An 18,022-nucleotide genomic window follows, 5' to 3' on the forward strand; every position below is an offset into this window, starting at 1 on the left:
GCAGAAAGTATGCCCGGAAATTGACTGGAAAGGCAGAATATTTTAAAAGTCTGTATCAAAACCTCCACATGCTGGGCTCAGAGTATAGCTCAGTGGCAGACACTGGACTAGCACATGTGGAGGCCAAGGTTCAAGTCCCAGCACTGAATGCCCTACCCCCCCCAAAATAAATAAATAAAACAAAACCCTGTATAAATGAAGATATTTTGAAAGTCAGAGAGTCAAGTGTAGTGCTGTATACCCTGGTATGGGGAAGCAGTGGCAGGAAGATAAGTTAGGGGAAGACCTAGGATACTTACGGGTGACCCTAATGTTAAAAATCCAAACATTAATAAGTAACAGAAAACAAAACAGTCAGAGAACCCAGAGACTTAGGCAAAAATATCCTCAAATTTTCTGAATACTATAAAGCTAAAAGTGACTCCAAAAACTGGAAGATGGCTCACTAAGTTTTTTTTTTTTTTTTTTTTTTTTTAAAAAAAGGTGGCTATGCAAACAGGAAGACCTGAGTTCAAACTCCCAGCATCCATGTTAAAAATCTGAATGTGGCCACACACGCCTGTAGTCCCAGTGCTGTCTGAGGTGACCACAAGCTAAGCTCCAGGTTCAGGAAGAAACCATGAGAATAGGTAGAAGAGTGATAGAGTAGGACCCCAGCACAGAGGACACCTTCCTCTGGCTCCTGTACGTGCATGGAAGGATGTGAGCAAATACATACCGTGCCACACCACAGCCACCACACACCCACACCAGTGATGATGATAATGTAAGAATAAATGGTGATTTCATTCAGTCAAAAAAAACAAACAAAAAAACCTATGCCTAAATTGGTCACGTTTTTAAAATATCATTTTACCATCAGTTTAATACTTTAAATTTTTTACTTTACTACTTTATGTGTTGTGCCTGCATGCACGTATGTGCGCCATGTGCATGTTTGGTTCCTGTGGAGACAGAAAGTGGGCATCATATCCCCTAGAACTAGAGTTACAGAAGGTTGTCAGCTGTCAAGTGGGTGCTAGGAACTGAACCTGTGTCCTCTGAAGAACAGCTGGTGCTTTTAATGGCTGAACCATCTCTCTAGCCCTGGATTTGTCAAGTTTAAAAAAGATACTGTTCAAAACTACATTGACTGACACAGTAGTCACTAGTCACATGCAGCTATTTAAAGTAAAAATAATTAAAATTAAAAATTATTTTTAAAAATGCAGTTCTTCAGTCATACTACGCCAAGTACTTAATGGCCACAGGCAGCTATTGACTGTCATTCTGAACTGAGCCCAGAAAGAATGTTTTCATTGTTGAGAATGCTCTATTAGATGGCACTGCCATGGAATACTTACTTAGCTCAAATCTCATCACAACACAAAACCAATTTTGCAGCTAATGGAGAAACTCAGCCAAACAGTGCAACTACACCAGGCTGTCACATCTTTGCGACCATGAGGTCACCACTTCAGAATAAGACTCACTCACTTGCAGCATTGCTTCTTTATATTTCGGCCACCAAACTTGGGCTTGTCCAAGCAGTTAGTGCAAACACCACAGTCCTCAGGCACCTGGCAGCCAGGACACTGTCCACACCGCCTTGATCGTCGCCCTTTCTTTACTGGAGGCTCCTGAGGTGCCTTATTTCTGGTGACAGGCTTAATTGGTTTGATGGGTGGAGCAAGAGGTTCAGCATCTTCTGAGCCAGCAATTGATGACTTGTCTGTTAGAGAAATGTGTCTTTAGTTCCAAGGGAACAGCTAATGCCTTCTTGAGAACCTCATTTAAACTGTTGATCAAAAATAAAAAATTTATGACATGCACACACAGAACTCAGAGGGGCTCAAAGTAATTATCTAGATGTTTTTTAAATGCCTACACTTTATAGCTTGATGAAAGCAAAAATCTACGCACTGAAAACCAAGCAATCTTAGTTCAAATCAAGAATAAGCTGGTCGGGCAGCAGTGGTGCAGGCCTTTAACCCCAGTACTTGGAAGGCAGAGGCAGGCGGATGTTTGTGGGTCCAGGAGAGCCAGGGCTGTTGTACAGAAAAACCTTGTCTCAAAACAAAACAGGAAGGAAGGGAGGGAGGGAGGGAGGGAGGGAGGGAGGGAGGGAGGGAGGGAGGGAGGAAGGAAGGAAGGAAGGAAGGAAGAGCTGCATGCTTCTGAGAATTTTCTATACATAACTAATTCTGTTAGGAGAAGGTATCCAGCATTTTGGATCTACATAGCAATCCTGAGAACATGCCTGTCCTGGTGGTGGTTTTGTTTTTGTCAACCTGACACAAGCTAGAGTTAGATGGGAAAATGAACCTCTATTGAGAACATGCCTCCATCATACTGCCTGTAGACAGGTTCATAGGGCATTTTCTTGATAAATGGCTGATGAGTAGGGGGCCAGCACATCATGGTTGGAGCCACCCCTAGGCAGGTAGTCCGGAGTTGTATAAGAAAACAAAGCTAACAACCCATGAGGATCAAGTCAGTAAGCAATGGTCCTCCAGGGTCTCTGCTCCAGTTCCTGCTTTCAGGTTCCTGCCTTGAACTCCTGCCCTGGCTTCCCTAGTGATGCAGTATGACCCAAGTGTAGTAAGATGAAATAAACCCTTTCTTCCCCAGTTGCTTTTGACCATGGTATTTTATCAGAGCAGCAGTTGAAACCCTAATTAATACAGTGCCTCACAGACCTCTCATTCCAGGAAATGTAAGTGACCCAGGAATCCAACTGCTATGTTCTGAAAACTATTGTTATAAAGAGGCCACACTCAGCAGCTGCTTCTAGGCAGGCTCTGGGTATGGCCAAGACACCAGCATTGCTTCTGAGATATGAAAGCCTCTGACAGTCTTGCCAAAACTTCTACTTCAAGGCAGTCTAAGAAGGTTTGCCCATTCTTCCCTCTTCCCTTTCAGGAGTTAAAGTTGCTTCACAGCCTACTGGCCTACCTGTCTTCCCTGGGTACCTCACCTTTTCTTTCTGAGGCACTGCCTCTAACAAAATCTCCACACATGCAATCCCTCCAGCTATCTGGTTTTGGTTTCTTGTTATTTATTCAATCCACTCTAGTGAACTATGAAGACCCTACTTACTTGTATCTGCAGACTGAAAGCAAATAAACACAACTCTAAGGCCGACTTCCCTGCCTTACCATCATTCCCCATGGAAGACAAAATTTTTTCTCGTTCTTCCCATGGTAAGGCACTCAAGGTGGGCAGGTCATCAGGGAACACAGCTCGTTTGCGGCCAAGGGCCACAGCAGCTCTTCTGCAGACATGTTTAATCCGGGGTCCTCGAACAGAGGTTTCTGATGAATCACTTTCTTGACCCTGAATATGAATTAAGCCACAAATAAAAACAACTGTGCATGTTGCAATTACAATTAAATGAAGTCAAATAAATCAACTTATTATGGTTTGATGAAAACATACATCTCTAACTCACCAGTCCAATATACAGAAATCAACTACTTCTATGCCCTAAAATTAGCAGCAATCTCTACTTATATTGTCCCCTGCACGTTACATTACAATGCACTTTTATACTTCTCAAAATGCTAGTGCTCCTTGAAGGACCACTGCACATTCCACATATCTCCTAGCTCCCATCACGGATGCTGCCCAAACATTTACCCTAACTAAAACCTGTCCCCTGAGGGCTCCGTACACCTGGTTTGAACAGGCAAGGTGGGAAAGAGTACCTGTGCTTTGGGCTGGTCCGTTTGTTTGAGACTCTTACTCTTCTCAATCTTGCAGAGCTGGGCTTTGGCCTTTTTTAGGAGGCTGGCAACCCTCTTGTCAGTCATTGGAAGCTTGTCTGCCTGAGCCAACATGGAGCCTATGGAGGAAGTGGAATGTTTAACAGTGCTAGATGAAGGAGTGGAAAGGCAGAGGGTTTTCTCCTTCTCCAGGGATGGGACAGTTGGGCCGAGGTCCAGGTTGTTTTTTTCCAGATTTCCTCTCCCTTTCTTTATAAGTATTTTGGCTTTGACAGCTGTTGTATCCCCAAGAGTCACAGAAGCAATATCAGTCCCAGAATCAAGTGATGAAGACTTCTTCCGCCCTGTTGCTTTTTTGGCAGAAGATGAAGTGCCAACATCTTCTCCAGCAACCTTCTCTTTGGAAACCCGACCCACAGGATACAAAGCAGAGCTACTCTGAATTTCTGAGCCCTTTTTCCTTTTCTCTTTCCTCGACTCCCGCTTATTTTCCTTCTCTCTCTCCCGGTCTCTCTCTCTACTCTTGTCCTTCTCCACACTCTTGTCAGCATCCCGATCTTTGGACAGCTCCTCTGGGGCCTTGTCTTTATTTCTCCCCTTCTCGGTCTGAGAGCCTGGGGTGAACCACGGGAAGAGAGTAGGACTATTTGATGAAAATGGCTCTGCTGGAGCACTGGTCTGCTTCCTTGGTCTCTGATTTTTCTCTGTAGATTCCCCAGACTGAGTTAGGGAATGAGAAGGAAAAGTAAAAGTTGGGTTTAAGGCACTGGCGGCAAGAGGACTAACAGGAATGCTTAATGAGGAGGAGACAGAAGACGGGGGAGTGAGAGGTGACAGCTCAGAGGTGCTAAGCCTTCCACTTCTTGTCCTCATGGAGTGAGAAGGTGATCTTGGTTCAGACCGAATCGGACTAAACACTTTCCTTTTCCTTTTTCTATTAGATACTCCCGAAGAGGACGCTCCAACAGAAGTTCGATTACTAGGCAAGGTCACGGACTCGAATATTCTAGAGTGTGCCTCACTTGGAGTAAATCTTGGAGCTCTCAGAATAGGGCTCCTTTTGTGGATATCAAACCTTGTTCCAGAATGGAGTGGTGAGAACAACCGGGCTGAAGAGGCAGTACCAGACGCAGAAAAACCAGAAGCGAAGCCGACATCCTCGGGAGTCAGAGGAGGGGGTCGGAAATTATCAAATATTGGTTTGCGAATCAGACCTTCTTTGGCATACTTTGCTGAGGAAAAGTACTGTGGCTCTGACCTCGAATGCTTTAAAGAAGTCCACCTAAAAGTTGGCTCTCGCAAAATCGATTTCCGCTTCCCTTGCATGGGAGCAGCAGAAGCAGGCAGAAACGGTGATGCTAAGGGGATGGTAGGAGGCATAAGCCACGGTGTGTGGTCAGAGATACTGGAGGCTGGCTGGAGTGGAGGAGGAGGAGTAAGGAGAGGCGGAGGTGGTGAGGAGGAGGTCTGCTGCTGAGGGGCACTTTGTAGAGTTGGTAATTTTTTAGTTGTTCTAGATCCAAAGCTTCTCTCTGACATTGAATACCGTCTGCTTCTCCTATCGTTACTCTCGTTTTCTGGGGACTGGGAAATAGGCAGTGGAGCATGAACTTCTGGGGTATTACTCCGCTCCTCAGGAAGTGCCTGGATCTCCTCAGAGGCCTGAGAATCTGAGGTGGTGTCGATACTGGGGCTACTAGACCGGGAGGAGTCTGAAGACATCTGAGAGGAGTGCTGGGAAGCTGCACTGGATTTTTCAGAAGATCCACAGGATGTGGCGCTGAATCTACTGTTTGGTGTAGATTCTAGTCGCGCAATTTTAATCGGAGGGTCATAATCCTCATCCTCTATGAACCGTCGGGGGGTTTTGATGATTCTCGAGGAGATGGCACTGACCACAGGCATGATGAACTGCCGGATGTTCTTGACCTGTGTCTTCACCTTCCTTCCTTGCAGCTGAGCTGCTTCTTTCTCGATTTTCTTCTGCGCCCCCTTCTTTGCCCTCTGCAGGAGTTGCTTAGCAATTGTTGCATCAGTCCTTTTAGAAGAAGGAATAATCCTGACTGGTTTAATCCTTCGAGGGCTTTGTCGGACAACTGTCTTATCTTCTTTTGTGAGTGGGGGTGTTCCTTCCTTGTCTTTCCCGACCTTCTGGGGCTTTTCCAGTTCAGAATTAATGAGGAGACCTGAAGGGGTCTTTATCCGTTCTGTGGATGGAGGCCTCCCTCGGCGTCTTACAATCTGTACCCCCTTCCTTCCTATTTGGAGCTTCCCTGTCTTAAACTTAGACTTGAGAGGAGACAGTTTACCTGCTCTTAACTTTTTAATCTTTGTGGCTTGCTGGAACATAGCAGAAGGGGTCCGTTTAATTTTTTTCAGGCTATCTTCTTTGCTTCCTTTTGTTAACTCTGAAATGTCCTTTCCATGTGTGATTTTGATTTTTACCCCAGGGAAGGTGGGAGGTCTTCCTCTCTTCTTTTCTATGCTTTTAGAATCTTTCTTCTTGATTTTATCTGCAGATTTGGTCTCTGATTTATTTAGAGGGGAAAATACAGATGGGTCTGAGAGGACAGCTGAATTTCGGTCAGAGCCACTTCTAGGTCTCCCACGAGGCTTTCGAGGACTAGCTTTAACTGTGTATAGAAATTAAACAATGAAGAGTATATATTTAGCTGTGTAGTTCAGGTCTTATCTAAGCTGAATATAATTTAGCACAGGCCATTTTGTACTGAACTCACTGGGACTACTGAGTCAATACTACATCTTAATTGTACTCAATTTTTTTCATCAAATATTTACCTCAAAGAAACTAAGTCAATAACATTCCACCTGAAAAAAAAACATTTCATTACTCCGATACAAAAAGAAAAAAAAAATCGAAGGTTTTCAACTGATTCAGTTGAAAACAGACCTAGAAAACAGAAATTCCCAATCCTCAGATGAGCAAGTTTTTTTTTTCCTTTTCTAAAATTAAAAAAAATAAATAAATATTTTGTTTTTAAAAATCTGTACCTCATTATCCAGCTCACCAAGAGCGACACTTAAGAGCATGTTTCCAAAGCTGAGAGCAGGAGCACTCAGGAGGCTGAGACAGGCCAACAAGTCTGAGGTCAGCCTGGGCTATATGTGAGTTGCAGATCAGCCTCAAAGTACACAGAAAGACCTTGTCTCAAAGAAAAAGAAAAAGAAAGAAAGAAAGAAAAACAAAACAAAACAAAAATCCAAAATGACCTCAATTCAACCAAGACGATAACAACAAACATTCTAACTTTTCAATTTATAATTATGTCTATGAATAAATTTAAACACCAAGATCAACTTTCAAGGGAAAAGGTGGCTTCCTGGGCAGCTCAGCAGCCTGCATTTTTAATCTGTTCTGGCAAAGCAAACAAAAGTTTTACTTTGGAGAAAAATGCCCATTCATGAGACATCAGTGCAATCACTGCCATGAAGCACAGGAACTTATCAATGCAGTGGCCCGTGTGTGCTCATTAATCTACCCTTTTCTAGGAATTCTTTAACTAGTTAGTCCCAAAAAGATCTAAACTTAACTGATATCAAAGTCAAATCAACAATTTATTAAGACAGATCTCTGCTATCCAAGTAAGAGGAAACAGCTATGTGTGATGGAACATGCCTGTAACCCCAGCACTAGGAAGACAGAGGCAGGAGACTACCCATCCACTCTAGTCATCTTGGTCTGCCTATTGGGTTCCAGCCAGAGCCACATACGGAGATCTTGTTACAAACAGGAATTTCCCAAATGATCAACTCGCTACTACTGTTTCTAACACCTAGCATAACCTGTACTCAAAAGCATTAAGAACCGGCTCTGGCAATCAGGCATGATGCCTCACGCTTGTAATCCCAGAACTTGTGAAGCAAGGAAAAATGATCATCTCAAGTTCTACAAAGTAAGACTCTGCCACCAAAAACAAACACACAAACAAACAAACAAACAGCCCATGGTCTTCTTTTCCTCTCTTTTAGCCTCTCAGTGTTACATAGCACAACCTTCTTCTGAGACCAAAACCTCCCTTACTAGGCCTCAAAAGAGATTTCTGCCACTATGAACACTTGTGTGATGGAGCTGCTTTCCAATGCAGAAATCAACGAAGTCTGCTGGTTGCACTTCCTAAAATAAATACAAATGCATTCCTTCACTTCATAACTTAGGAGACCTCCCATAATAGAGTTTACAAAACAATTCTCAATATATACTAATTATAACCAAAGTAATGGACTGTAAGAGAGCAGATAATAATTCATTTAAGTAATACATATCTAAGTGCTTTGAAACAACAAGCACAACATTCAAGGTAAATTGATGCCAAACAAACAAACAAACAACAAAACTCACTAGAAAACCACTATGAAAGCTGTGACTTCACCAAGAGTACAGACCCGATTTCTTAACACTGTGAAGCTTGACAGAGCTGCCCAGAGGATTTTAGCAATTCTGAAAACAACTTCCATATTATTTGTTAAAAGAAGCTGTAACAGACAAGTAGAAAAAAAACAGCAGAGAAGGGTCCTAACTCAGCTGCTAACTTCTTACACTCAAAGCCACATACTGGCTCACGTCATGTTTTGTTCTGATTTTTATCAACTGTAAATGAAGAGTTAAGAGTAGAAGATTCCTAAAGTCCTTTTTCTGTATAATGATTTAAGATTCTGTCCACTGCTACTGTCTAAAAAACAGGTCCAAAGACACTGGTACCAGTAACTATATATCAATACCATCACTGGGCAAACCAAGTCGTCAGCTTGGGTTTAATTAGATTACCATTATAATATATTACTCTTAAGTAAGAACCAAATGTCAGCAACTGTCACAAATTAAACTGAGTCCTAAGAACATCTAAAAACAGAATATTTCACTAGTCTGTTTATCTACATAAACAAAACCATATGAGAAGTTCCCATACTGAAAAACTGAGGAATGTATTTTCCATCAAAAGAACCTCAAGTCTTTCCTCCAACTCAATTATCCAAGCTATGAAGGTGAAGTCCACTGACCATCTGAGGAAACTGCCTGCAGGTCTAGAATTTCTTAAGAACATTGATAAACAGTGCTAATAAATGGAAACATCCACATAATTTTCAGTTTCTTTATTTGAGTACAGCCTTTTTAGGGTTAGGTTAAATGGTGTTATATAGTGACAACATGTTGTTTCTGGTTCAACAGTACACTAAATTTTTTCTACAAAAAAAAAAAAATAAGAGCCAAAATTTCCCCCACAAACATAAATGCTACCACAGAATAGAAAACGATAAATTTGACCAGGTTTCCCAAAATCCTTCTGTGGAAACCTACCTCCCATGCCCAAGCATTACCCAGAAAAACACAGTGAAAAGCTAACAAGTGCAGTCAACAGAATCCATCCCAGCCAGTCTAGTTCATAAGTTGCTTCTTAGCCCCAGGACTGCAGATCACCCTTTGCTTGCAATAATGCAAACTGCAGCCATACTCCCCTATAAGAATGCAGATCTATGACATATGCTCATTGGCCATACCTGAGGGAGACCTCGTAGGGCTTCGCACTCTGACTTCTTCATCTGAGCCAAAACCTAAGAACTGCTCATCCTACAACAAAGAAAAATTATTTTAAAATCAGAAGCAAAATATATATGTGACTAAATCCCCAAGAAGTGCTCAGATGAAACAAATGCATTGGCAAATTAGCCTGTACATGGTAATCATCATTATCCAAATAGATTCTATAAGTAACTAATTTGTAAATCACAGAACCAGACATAGAGTTGCATTACACACAATAGCTGTGTAATAACTGGACAATGCATTGAAAGTTTATCTTTGGTGAACAGTAGATAAGGGATACTTCTAAATTTCACACTATTTATACAGCCCCAAACCATTAAAGGATAACTTTAATACAAATAAGCAAAATATTATGTTAAAAATACATACCAAACATAAAACAAGTACTTATATTTCCAAACATGTAAGGAATAATAAAAACCATATGCCAATCTCTTGCCTGCTAAATATTATAGAGACTGTAAGGCCCTAACTCAGTTCCTTAACTCAGGAGCTGTTATTCAGATGTGATTTCTATAGATCTGAGATCAGAGAATTTTGACCTGCATTTTATGGTACCACCTTAAAATGCCCTGGGATAAGAGACGTAATGGTGGGCAGCAGTGCTGGTGACAGGGATCACAAACTAGCCACACAAAGCCACTCAGGGAACAACAGGGAAACATCTTATTTCCAATTCTGCTTGGCAAAGACAAAAGCAAAAAACTTTCCTTAACCTCTCTAACTTTTAACCTGCCCTTAAAAAAATATTAAGAACCATTTAGCCTATTTTAAACAAGTTCTCAAGAAAAAGTCTACTGAAACATACTGATTAACACAAGTTTACTGATTCAGAAAAGGTTCTTTCTAGAAAGATGGGGGGGGGGCGGACACGACTATTTCAGAGTCTAGAAACAAACCACACAAACAACAGTACTACGAGATAAAGCATAGACTTGCTGGAGTCTGGTAAATCTCCAACTGTGTCCCAACAGTTCAAGTCCCCAGACTTTCCTCCTGTGGACAGTGCCAGCGAACAACACGGGCACACCAATCCTGAAGAGCTTTTCCTCCACTTACAACTAGAGCCAGGCTTTAATGAGGTCTTCAACCACTTATCACGCAGGAAAATATAAACAAGCAAACCTTTCAGCCAAACCAGCAGTTCAACTCTTAAACTTAAAAGGCTTTTAGGCATCAATTTTTTTTTTCTCCAAGACTGAGGTGACAGCTATCCCAGCTTTTAACAGCGCTGGCCGTTCTTCTAGAGGACTTGGGTTTGATTCCTAGCACCCACATGGTGTCTCCATAACCACCGTAACTCTAGTTCCAGGAGAGCTGATGGTCTCCTTGGCCTCTCCGGCAATACATAGTACAAGAACATAAGCACAGGCAAAATATCTATATTCACAAAATAAAGAAGTATTTAAGAAAAAGATGAAACTGAGCGGTGGTGGCGCAGGCCTTTGCTCCCACCACGCAGCACCCAGGGACAGGAGGATCTCTTTGAGTCAAGGCCAGATCTGCTAGCAAGTTCCAGAACTGCTAGCACTACACAGAGAAACCCTGTCAGAAGGACAAAAGATGAAATTCTCTTCAGAAATGTATTTTTCAAAAAGTATTATAATTCCAATAAAGTATTCAGTATGTGTTTCTTAAAACACATTAACTAGAGTCCCTTTTTTCATACTTTCTTTTATCACTATGTTAAAAGCAATTTAAAATTTTTCTTAGTTTAAAATAAACTTTTATTGTGAACATTATTTGTAAGAAAAACTCTACGTATTTATTTTAAAATAAAACAAGCCAAATAGGGCCTCAGGTGTTAAGAGCACTTGTTGCTCTTAAAAGAACTGAGGTTCTGGTTCAATTCCTAGCACCCACATGGTGATTCACAACTATCCTTAACGCTAGTTCCAGGGGACCCAATACCCTCTTCTGCCCACAGGGGCACTGCATGCGTGTGGTGCACAGACATACATGCTAAACATCCACACACAAAACAGTAAGGTTTTGAGAAGCCAAATATATTTCTGTGGATCTTCAAACTTGATGGCTCGGTATCAAAAAAGTTACCCAAAACCACACAGGCCCAATCAATATAAAAATCTCTCCTCTAAAAGGGGAAGGAACATCAGGGTCTTAATGTCATAGCCCAGGCTACTCTCAAAGGTGCTTATCCTCTGCCTCCCTACACCCCATTATGGGATTACAAGCATTTGCCATCAAACCCAGTTTAATCCATTTGTTGTTGTTATTCAAGACAGGGTTTCTCTGTGTAGCCCTAGAGGTACTGTGAAACATCCTGGAACTCCCTCTGTAGCTTGCCCTGAACTCAAGTCTGCCTGCCTCTGCCTCCTGAGTGCTGGGAATAAAGGCATGTACTGCGACCACCAGCTTAATCCAAAATTTTAAATGAGAAGTCCATACTGTTTCACTTTTAATATATTCTTTGGGCAGATTCAGTTATTTTGTTTTTCAGTATTGGGGACTGATTCTAGAGCCTTAGATGAAAACTCTGCCACTTAGCTACATGCCCTGTTCAGAAGTAAAGAATTAAACAGTAGCTTAAAAGAAAAAACAAAAAACAAGTAAGTAAGATAGGCAATGGTAAATTATTTCAAACAAGGGAGTGAGGAAACTAACTTAAAAAAGAAAATCACAAAATCTCAGAAGTTTTAGATGGGGCCAGACCACATTTCCTGGTCTGGGACACCAGCAGGGCCAAGCTGGCACTCAGTTCTGCTATTCTCAGGCTATCCTAGACAAGTCACTTTCTCTCTCCATTTCTTTCTTTACTGGAACACTATGAACAGGGAAGAAAACTATTTATATAAAATCACTTAAAAAACTAAAAAGCAACATGCACAATCCTATCACTTTTATTAGGGTTGTAGCTGAAGAAACAAATTCTGGGAGCCAAATGACATACCCAAGATCACAAACATAACAGGCAACAAACAAGTAGCCCACGTTTAAAGTGAGTGCAGTTAGTTCCTCCTGGCTGTAATCACTCTCATACCACAATAGCTAAATTGAATCAATAAGTAACTGAAGGCTTCAAATACAGCACCTGTAGTACAAAACTTTCTCTTCTAGATTCTCAGATTCTTCAAGCTTCTGGTCAATTTCCCCTTTTTCTATATCACCCTCACCCAACAACCCACTAATCCATGTTATTTCATAGTATCTGGATATTGTCAAATACATTCCAGGCGACCACACCACTAACAGCATGAGTCTTATGCTTCCAGTGAAAACAAACAGTGCAAGCAGCAATGCGTGAAATAATAGGTGAGATGTTTACAAGTTTTAAAAGAAACCAGATAAACAGCATCGTGTTCATTAACAGCACACCTTAGTGGGTTACCATCTGCACTGCAAACATTTACAGAATGTTAACTATAGAATCCTAATTGTAGCTGGGCATGGTGTGAAGCACACCTTTAATCCCAGAAACAGAGGCAGGCAGATCCCTGTGAGTTTGAGGCCAGGCTGGTCTACAAAAGTAAGTCCAAGACAGCCAAGGATACAGAAAGAAAACCTGTCTTGAAGAAACAAACAAAAAACCCAAAACACACATACACACAAACCAACCAACCAAACAAAAAAATAATCCTAACTGTAAAGTCCTATAAAACCGTAAGAGTAGCACTGAGCTGTCAAGTAGTCATTCAACTATCAATATTTAGAGTTTTTTCAAATATTTTCTAAAGTGATAGGAAGTATTTGTTTTTGTTCTGATCTCTGAATAAAATCTGAATAAGAAAAGAGTGAGTAGTCAAAAGAACTTTACTGCTGGCATGGTGGCATAAGCCTACGCACGGTAGCACATATCTTTAATCCCAGCGCTTAGGAGGCTGAGATCCTCTATCGCTGAGGCCAGCCTGGTCTACATAGTGAGTTCCAGGATAGCCAGTGCTACGTAGTGAGGCCCCTTCCCCCAAAGGCTATATTTCAACCCAAGAACATTTTTTGTACTGATTTCTAAACTATGCTTTAAAGTAAAAGCTTATTCTTCAAAGATCCAGATGACCTGCTGAAAGTAAAAGTTGCCATTGTTATGTCAAAGGGCTCTAGTCTTCCAACTCTGAACTTCAAATTCTATCCTAAGAATCCTAAATAAACACATAAAACAAAACAAAACAAACAAACAAACAAAAAAACAGCCAAACACCTACTGGAAGCCAAGCTGAAATCCCCTAAGAGAGTGCTACAGAAAAAGTCTTCCCCACCACACACTGCACAACCACCCCAATTAGCTTCTCTTCTGGGTCCACTGCTCGCTTTAGTCAGGTACCAGTTCAGGACAATGTAGCTTCCAATAGGTCCAGACTTGCTCATAAACCAAAAGACCAAGGCAATGCACTCACAGATACCAGCGAGTGCGCGCGCGCACACACACACACACACACACACACACTCTCGAGCAGCATAAGCCCAGCTGAAGAGAGTGTGCAGGAGACATTGTGTTGCACACAGGCAAGGAGTCCTAGACCCACTTAGTAAACATAATTTTCTTTTCCTACTTCTTTTCTTTATGTTTTGTTTTGAGACAAGGTCTCACTATGTAGACCAGGCTGGTCTCAAACTCAGATCCTTCTGCCTCTGCCTCTTGAGTGCTGGGACTAAAGATGTATGCCACCATGCCCAGCCCAACACCAACACCTCTTCCTTCATCATGGCCTTCTCTGAGGAGCACAGCAATCCTAAACAAAGTATAGGCAAAAGTTGGAATGCCTGGCCCTTGCAGTCAGGAATGTTCTTTCTTCAAGGCTGGGCTGCTAAGATTCAACATTTCTTTCAACTCCAAGATAGAACAACACTCTAGCCAAGATGAATTCTATAAATACTGTTAAATTGTATTTAGAGTACTACTTAATTTATGGTAAATTAAGCTATCCAATGTTACCCCTAAGTGAAATATAATTATAAAAATAATTAACATAGAATTTACTTCTCCTAGCCATAAATCTAGGGCAACTAGCTGGCTGGGAACTTCCAAATTACTATTAAACTCTCTGGCTCATAAATATCTTAGCATTTAAGATTTTTATTTGCTGGGCATAGTGGCAAATGTCTTTAATCCCAGCACCCAAAATGCAGAGATAAGTAAATTTCACTGAGTTTTGTAGTGGTATTTGTTAAGTACTAAGAATACTCTTCCCACAAGAGAATTGAAGCCCAAAATAATATTACAGATAATAATATTACATGTAAAACTTAGTAAAGGCATTTAGAAAAATACATGAATGTCTGTGCTTCACAGAATATGTAAGACCAGGAAAACTTTTCAAACAAAGTAGTATTTCATTTCCTGGGTCTTTTAAAATCATTCACACATACATGCTCCAGCCAGAGGCTGTGCTCCAGATGAAAAATACACAATTCCTGCTTCCAAGAAGTACCTAAGGGGGAAGATGAGCAGGTGCAACCCAGCTTGCCCTCCAAAAAAAAAAAAAAAAATCAAAGTTTTGTTAAAATGTTACCGAGGGAAAAAAAATTGCATAACTCATATTCCAGAACAAAAAATGTGCTTACATCTGGGACTATAGCCCACTCTCCCTCTTACATTAGTTCTGGGAGGAAAATCCTCAGATTTCAGAATTCTCCCAAAGCACTCTCAGCCCATGACATATAACAAGCCCTCAACAGGGCTGGACCAGAGACAAGATCTTCCGCAGCCATCAGGCATGACACAGTTCCTAGTATAGGAACAGCCTGATGAAAGGTCAACATTAAGAGACTTAATAATTTCCTCTTCCTATATCCAGCTAAAATGGTTGGCTGTCTGTGTCATTCTTAATGCTTTCCAAATCACTACAGTCTGGGAAGGAAAAATCACGCCACCAAAGCCACATTGAAAACCTCTCTACTGGGATAGGGATAGAGCTCTCTCAGGCGGGAAGGTAACTGCCTAGCAAGTGTGACCCCTAGCACCACATAAAACCAAGTGTGATTACACACCTCTGTAACCTATCCTGGCACTTGGAAGTGGGATAGGAGGATCAGAAGTTCAAGGTCACCGTCATCTACTCTACAGAAGACTCTCAGTCTCCAACAAACGAACCAGTAAGCCTCACAAACAAGCCAAACACTGCTAGCACCACTCAAAACACCTAAGTTATGAAATCAGCCTAGCCATCATCAGCATCATTACAATACATCTCTACTGAACAGGCCCCATTAGCCTGGCCTGAGATGAACAGGACCTACCATGACTCTCTGTTCCTGTCCCTTCCTGGGCACCTCACTTTATTAAGTACGTGCTCTGCAACCCACACATGCCCTTTAGCAGACCATATCTCAGCACTCCGTCTCTAAAACATCTGGGAACTCAAATTCCTCCAATTACAAAATCAACTTTCACTGAATCAATGGAAAAAAAAAAAAACATCAATGAATATAGTATTGAAATCACTCCTCAGAGCTGGGGAAATGGCTTGGAGATTAATGCTCTTCCAGAAGACCTGAGTTCAATTCCCACATCAAGGCAGTTCGCAACTACCTGCGACTCCAGCTTTCAGGGGGATGGATGCTGCTAGAGCACCCACACTTATATGCACATAATTAAAAAAAATAAAAAGTTTACGAATCACTCGTGAGGGGCTAGAGATGGCTCAGAGGTTAACAGTGCTTACTCCTCTTCCAGAAAGCCAGAGTTCGGCTCCCAGCACCCACGCTACGCAGTTCACAACTACTTGTAATAAAATCTTAAGAGAGAAAAAAAAAAGGCTGTGGTGGTGCATGCCTTTAGTCCCAGCACTCAGGACACAGAGGCAGGCGGATCTCTGTGAGTCCGAGACTTCCCTGGTCTACAAAGGAAGTCCAGGACAGCCAGGGCTGCACAGAAACTCTGTCTTGAAAAACCAGAAAAACAAAACAAAACAAAAACCTTAAAAAAAAAAATCAATTCTGATACACTCATTTTTGTGAAATAATTTTTTTCAGGTGTCTAAACTGGCACCGTTACACACGGTTCATTCTGATGAGGAGGCCACAAGAGAACCAAGAGACTAAAACGCCCAGGGGAGCAGCTGTGTGTCTTGGCAGCTATACTTTAAAAGAGTAACACCTCCCCTGTGGGAATTTATTCCTGTTAGCTATCACTTCTGTTGGCATAATTCCCTTTGAGTCTCCTGCTACTTGCTATAAAATACCAAGGTTTTACGTTGTATTTTAAAGACTCATACCCATAATTACTAGTATTTAATTAGATGGGATTTTTCTTTTCCCTAGACGGGGCCTTTGCTATGTAACCCAGATTGGCCACACACTCATGATCCTTCTGCCTCAGCTTCCAGAGTGCTAGGATTACAGGTGTGTGCCACCATGCCTGGCTAATAGAAAGTGTTTTTGTTTTGTTTTTAATGTGTTTACTGGGGTGATGAGATGGCTTAGCAGGTAAAGGTATTTACTGCCAAGCTTGACGGCCTCAGTTTGATCCCCAGGACTCACACGTGAAATGAGAGAACTGACCTGAAAGCTGTCTTCTGATCTTCATGAATACACATACAAGCAATAAATGGTGTTTGTTTGTTTGTTTGTTTGTTTGTTTTAAAAAAAGGATCCTCAGGGACCAGGGACTGAGGACTGTATAGCTCAGTGGTAGAGCATATGCATGCTTAGCATACACCATGCTCTGGGTTTAATCCCCAACATACACAAACAAATAAGATCATATATATACACACATATATATGGATATATATGCATAGGGACTAAGTTATGCTATAATGAGGCATCAGTTTACAGCTGTTGGAGAGGGTATGACGAAGGGCAAGTGTTGGTAAGGACGAAAGAAAAGTGAGCGTCTGTGCACAGCAGGTAGGAGTGTAAACTGGAACAGCTTTTTTCTTTCTTTCTAGTATGGCTATTCTTCAAAGAACTAAGAACTTAACCATGAACCCTACCGTCCTAGATGGACTACACAGCAAAGGAGCCAAGGTGACATACTGAACAAGTGTGTGCACTTCAGGCCCATGTCAGCTCTAGTCACAGCAGTGGATGATTAGGGCGCATATCCACCACTCTGCCTTTAAAACGTGGGCAGTCTGGCCACTCTCAACGAGACAGAGTAAGCCAGACAGAGAAATTTAAGTACTCTGAGAGCTTGCTTACATGTGGCATCTAAAGGGAGAGCAGAAGAGTAGGATTAGAAGCCGAGAGAGAGGAGAAACGGGAAAAGGTTGACAAGAGGCATACAAGATTTCATTTCTAAAGGAAGAATGAGTTCTAATGATCTACAGTACTGAAAGTTAGCCACAAGTGATAATGGAGGATCTATTTAAAACTTGCCAAATAGGGGCCAAAGGGGGCTGGAGAGATGGTGCAGCAGCTAAGAGCACCGGCTGCTCTTGAAAAGGACCCAAGTTCAATTCTCAGCACCCATATGGCAGCTAACAACCATCTGTAACTACAGTTCCAGAAGATCTGACAACCCTCTTCTGGCCTACACAGGCACCAGCCATATATGTGGTACACATAAATACATGTAGGCAAAACACCCACACACATAAAAGAAAAATAATTAAAATTAAAATATAAAAGGTGTTTTTAAAAAGCATAGTATTTAACATGGACACAACAGAAGTTGAGGAAGTGATAAACACATTCTCTAGCTTGATGAAATCTGTCAGGCACATGCATTTGTAATCCCAGTGCGAGCGAAGTAGAGACAGAAGATTCCTTGCAGCTGGCTCACTGGCCAGTCAGGCCAGCCCAATTGATGAGTTTCAGGCCAATGAGAGACCTGTCTCAAAGGAGGTATATGTTT

General features: G+C 41.6%; 1 protein-coding gene across 7 annotated transcripts in view; it reads right to left on the reverse strand.

Moving 5' to 3' along the window:
- Kmt2a (lysine methyltransferase 2A) overlaps nucleotides 1-18,022 on the reverse strand; it is an 81,837-nt gene that overhangs the window by 41,402 nt on the left and 22,413 nt on the right. For 5 of the 7 annotated variants that reach the window (XM_021637956.2, XM_021637957.2, XM_060372779.1 and 2 more), the window contains 4 exons: nucleotides 9,222-9,291; nucleotides 3,687-6,337; nucleotides 3,138-3,315; nucleotides 1,477-1,711 (listed from right to left, as the gene is read on the reverse strand). In XM_021637956.2, coding sequence (XP_021493631.1) covers nucleotides 1,477-1,711; nucleotides 3,138-3,315; nucleotides 3,687-6,337; nucleotides 9,222-9,291 — 3,134 coding nt within the window. The remainder of the gene's footprint in view (nucleotides 1-1,476; nucleotides 1,712-3,137; nucleotides 3,316-3,686; nucleotides 6,338-9,221; nucleotides 9,292-18,022) is intronic. The other 2 variants (XM_060372787.1, XM_021637959.2) reach the window with 2 other exon arrangements.

Source organism: Meriones unguiculatus, chromosome 1 (genome assembly GCF_030254825.1).
Source record: "Meriones unguiculatus strain TT.TT164.6M chromosome 1, Bangor_MerUng_6.1, whole genome shotgun sequence".
Lineage (NCBI taxonomy): Eukaryota > Metazoa > Chordata > Mammalia > Rodentia > Muridae > Meriones > Meriones unguiculatus.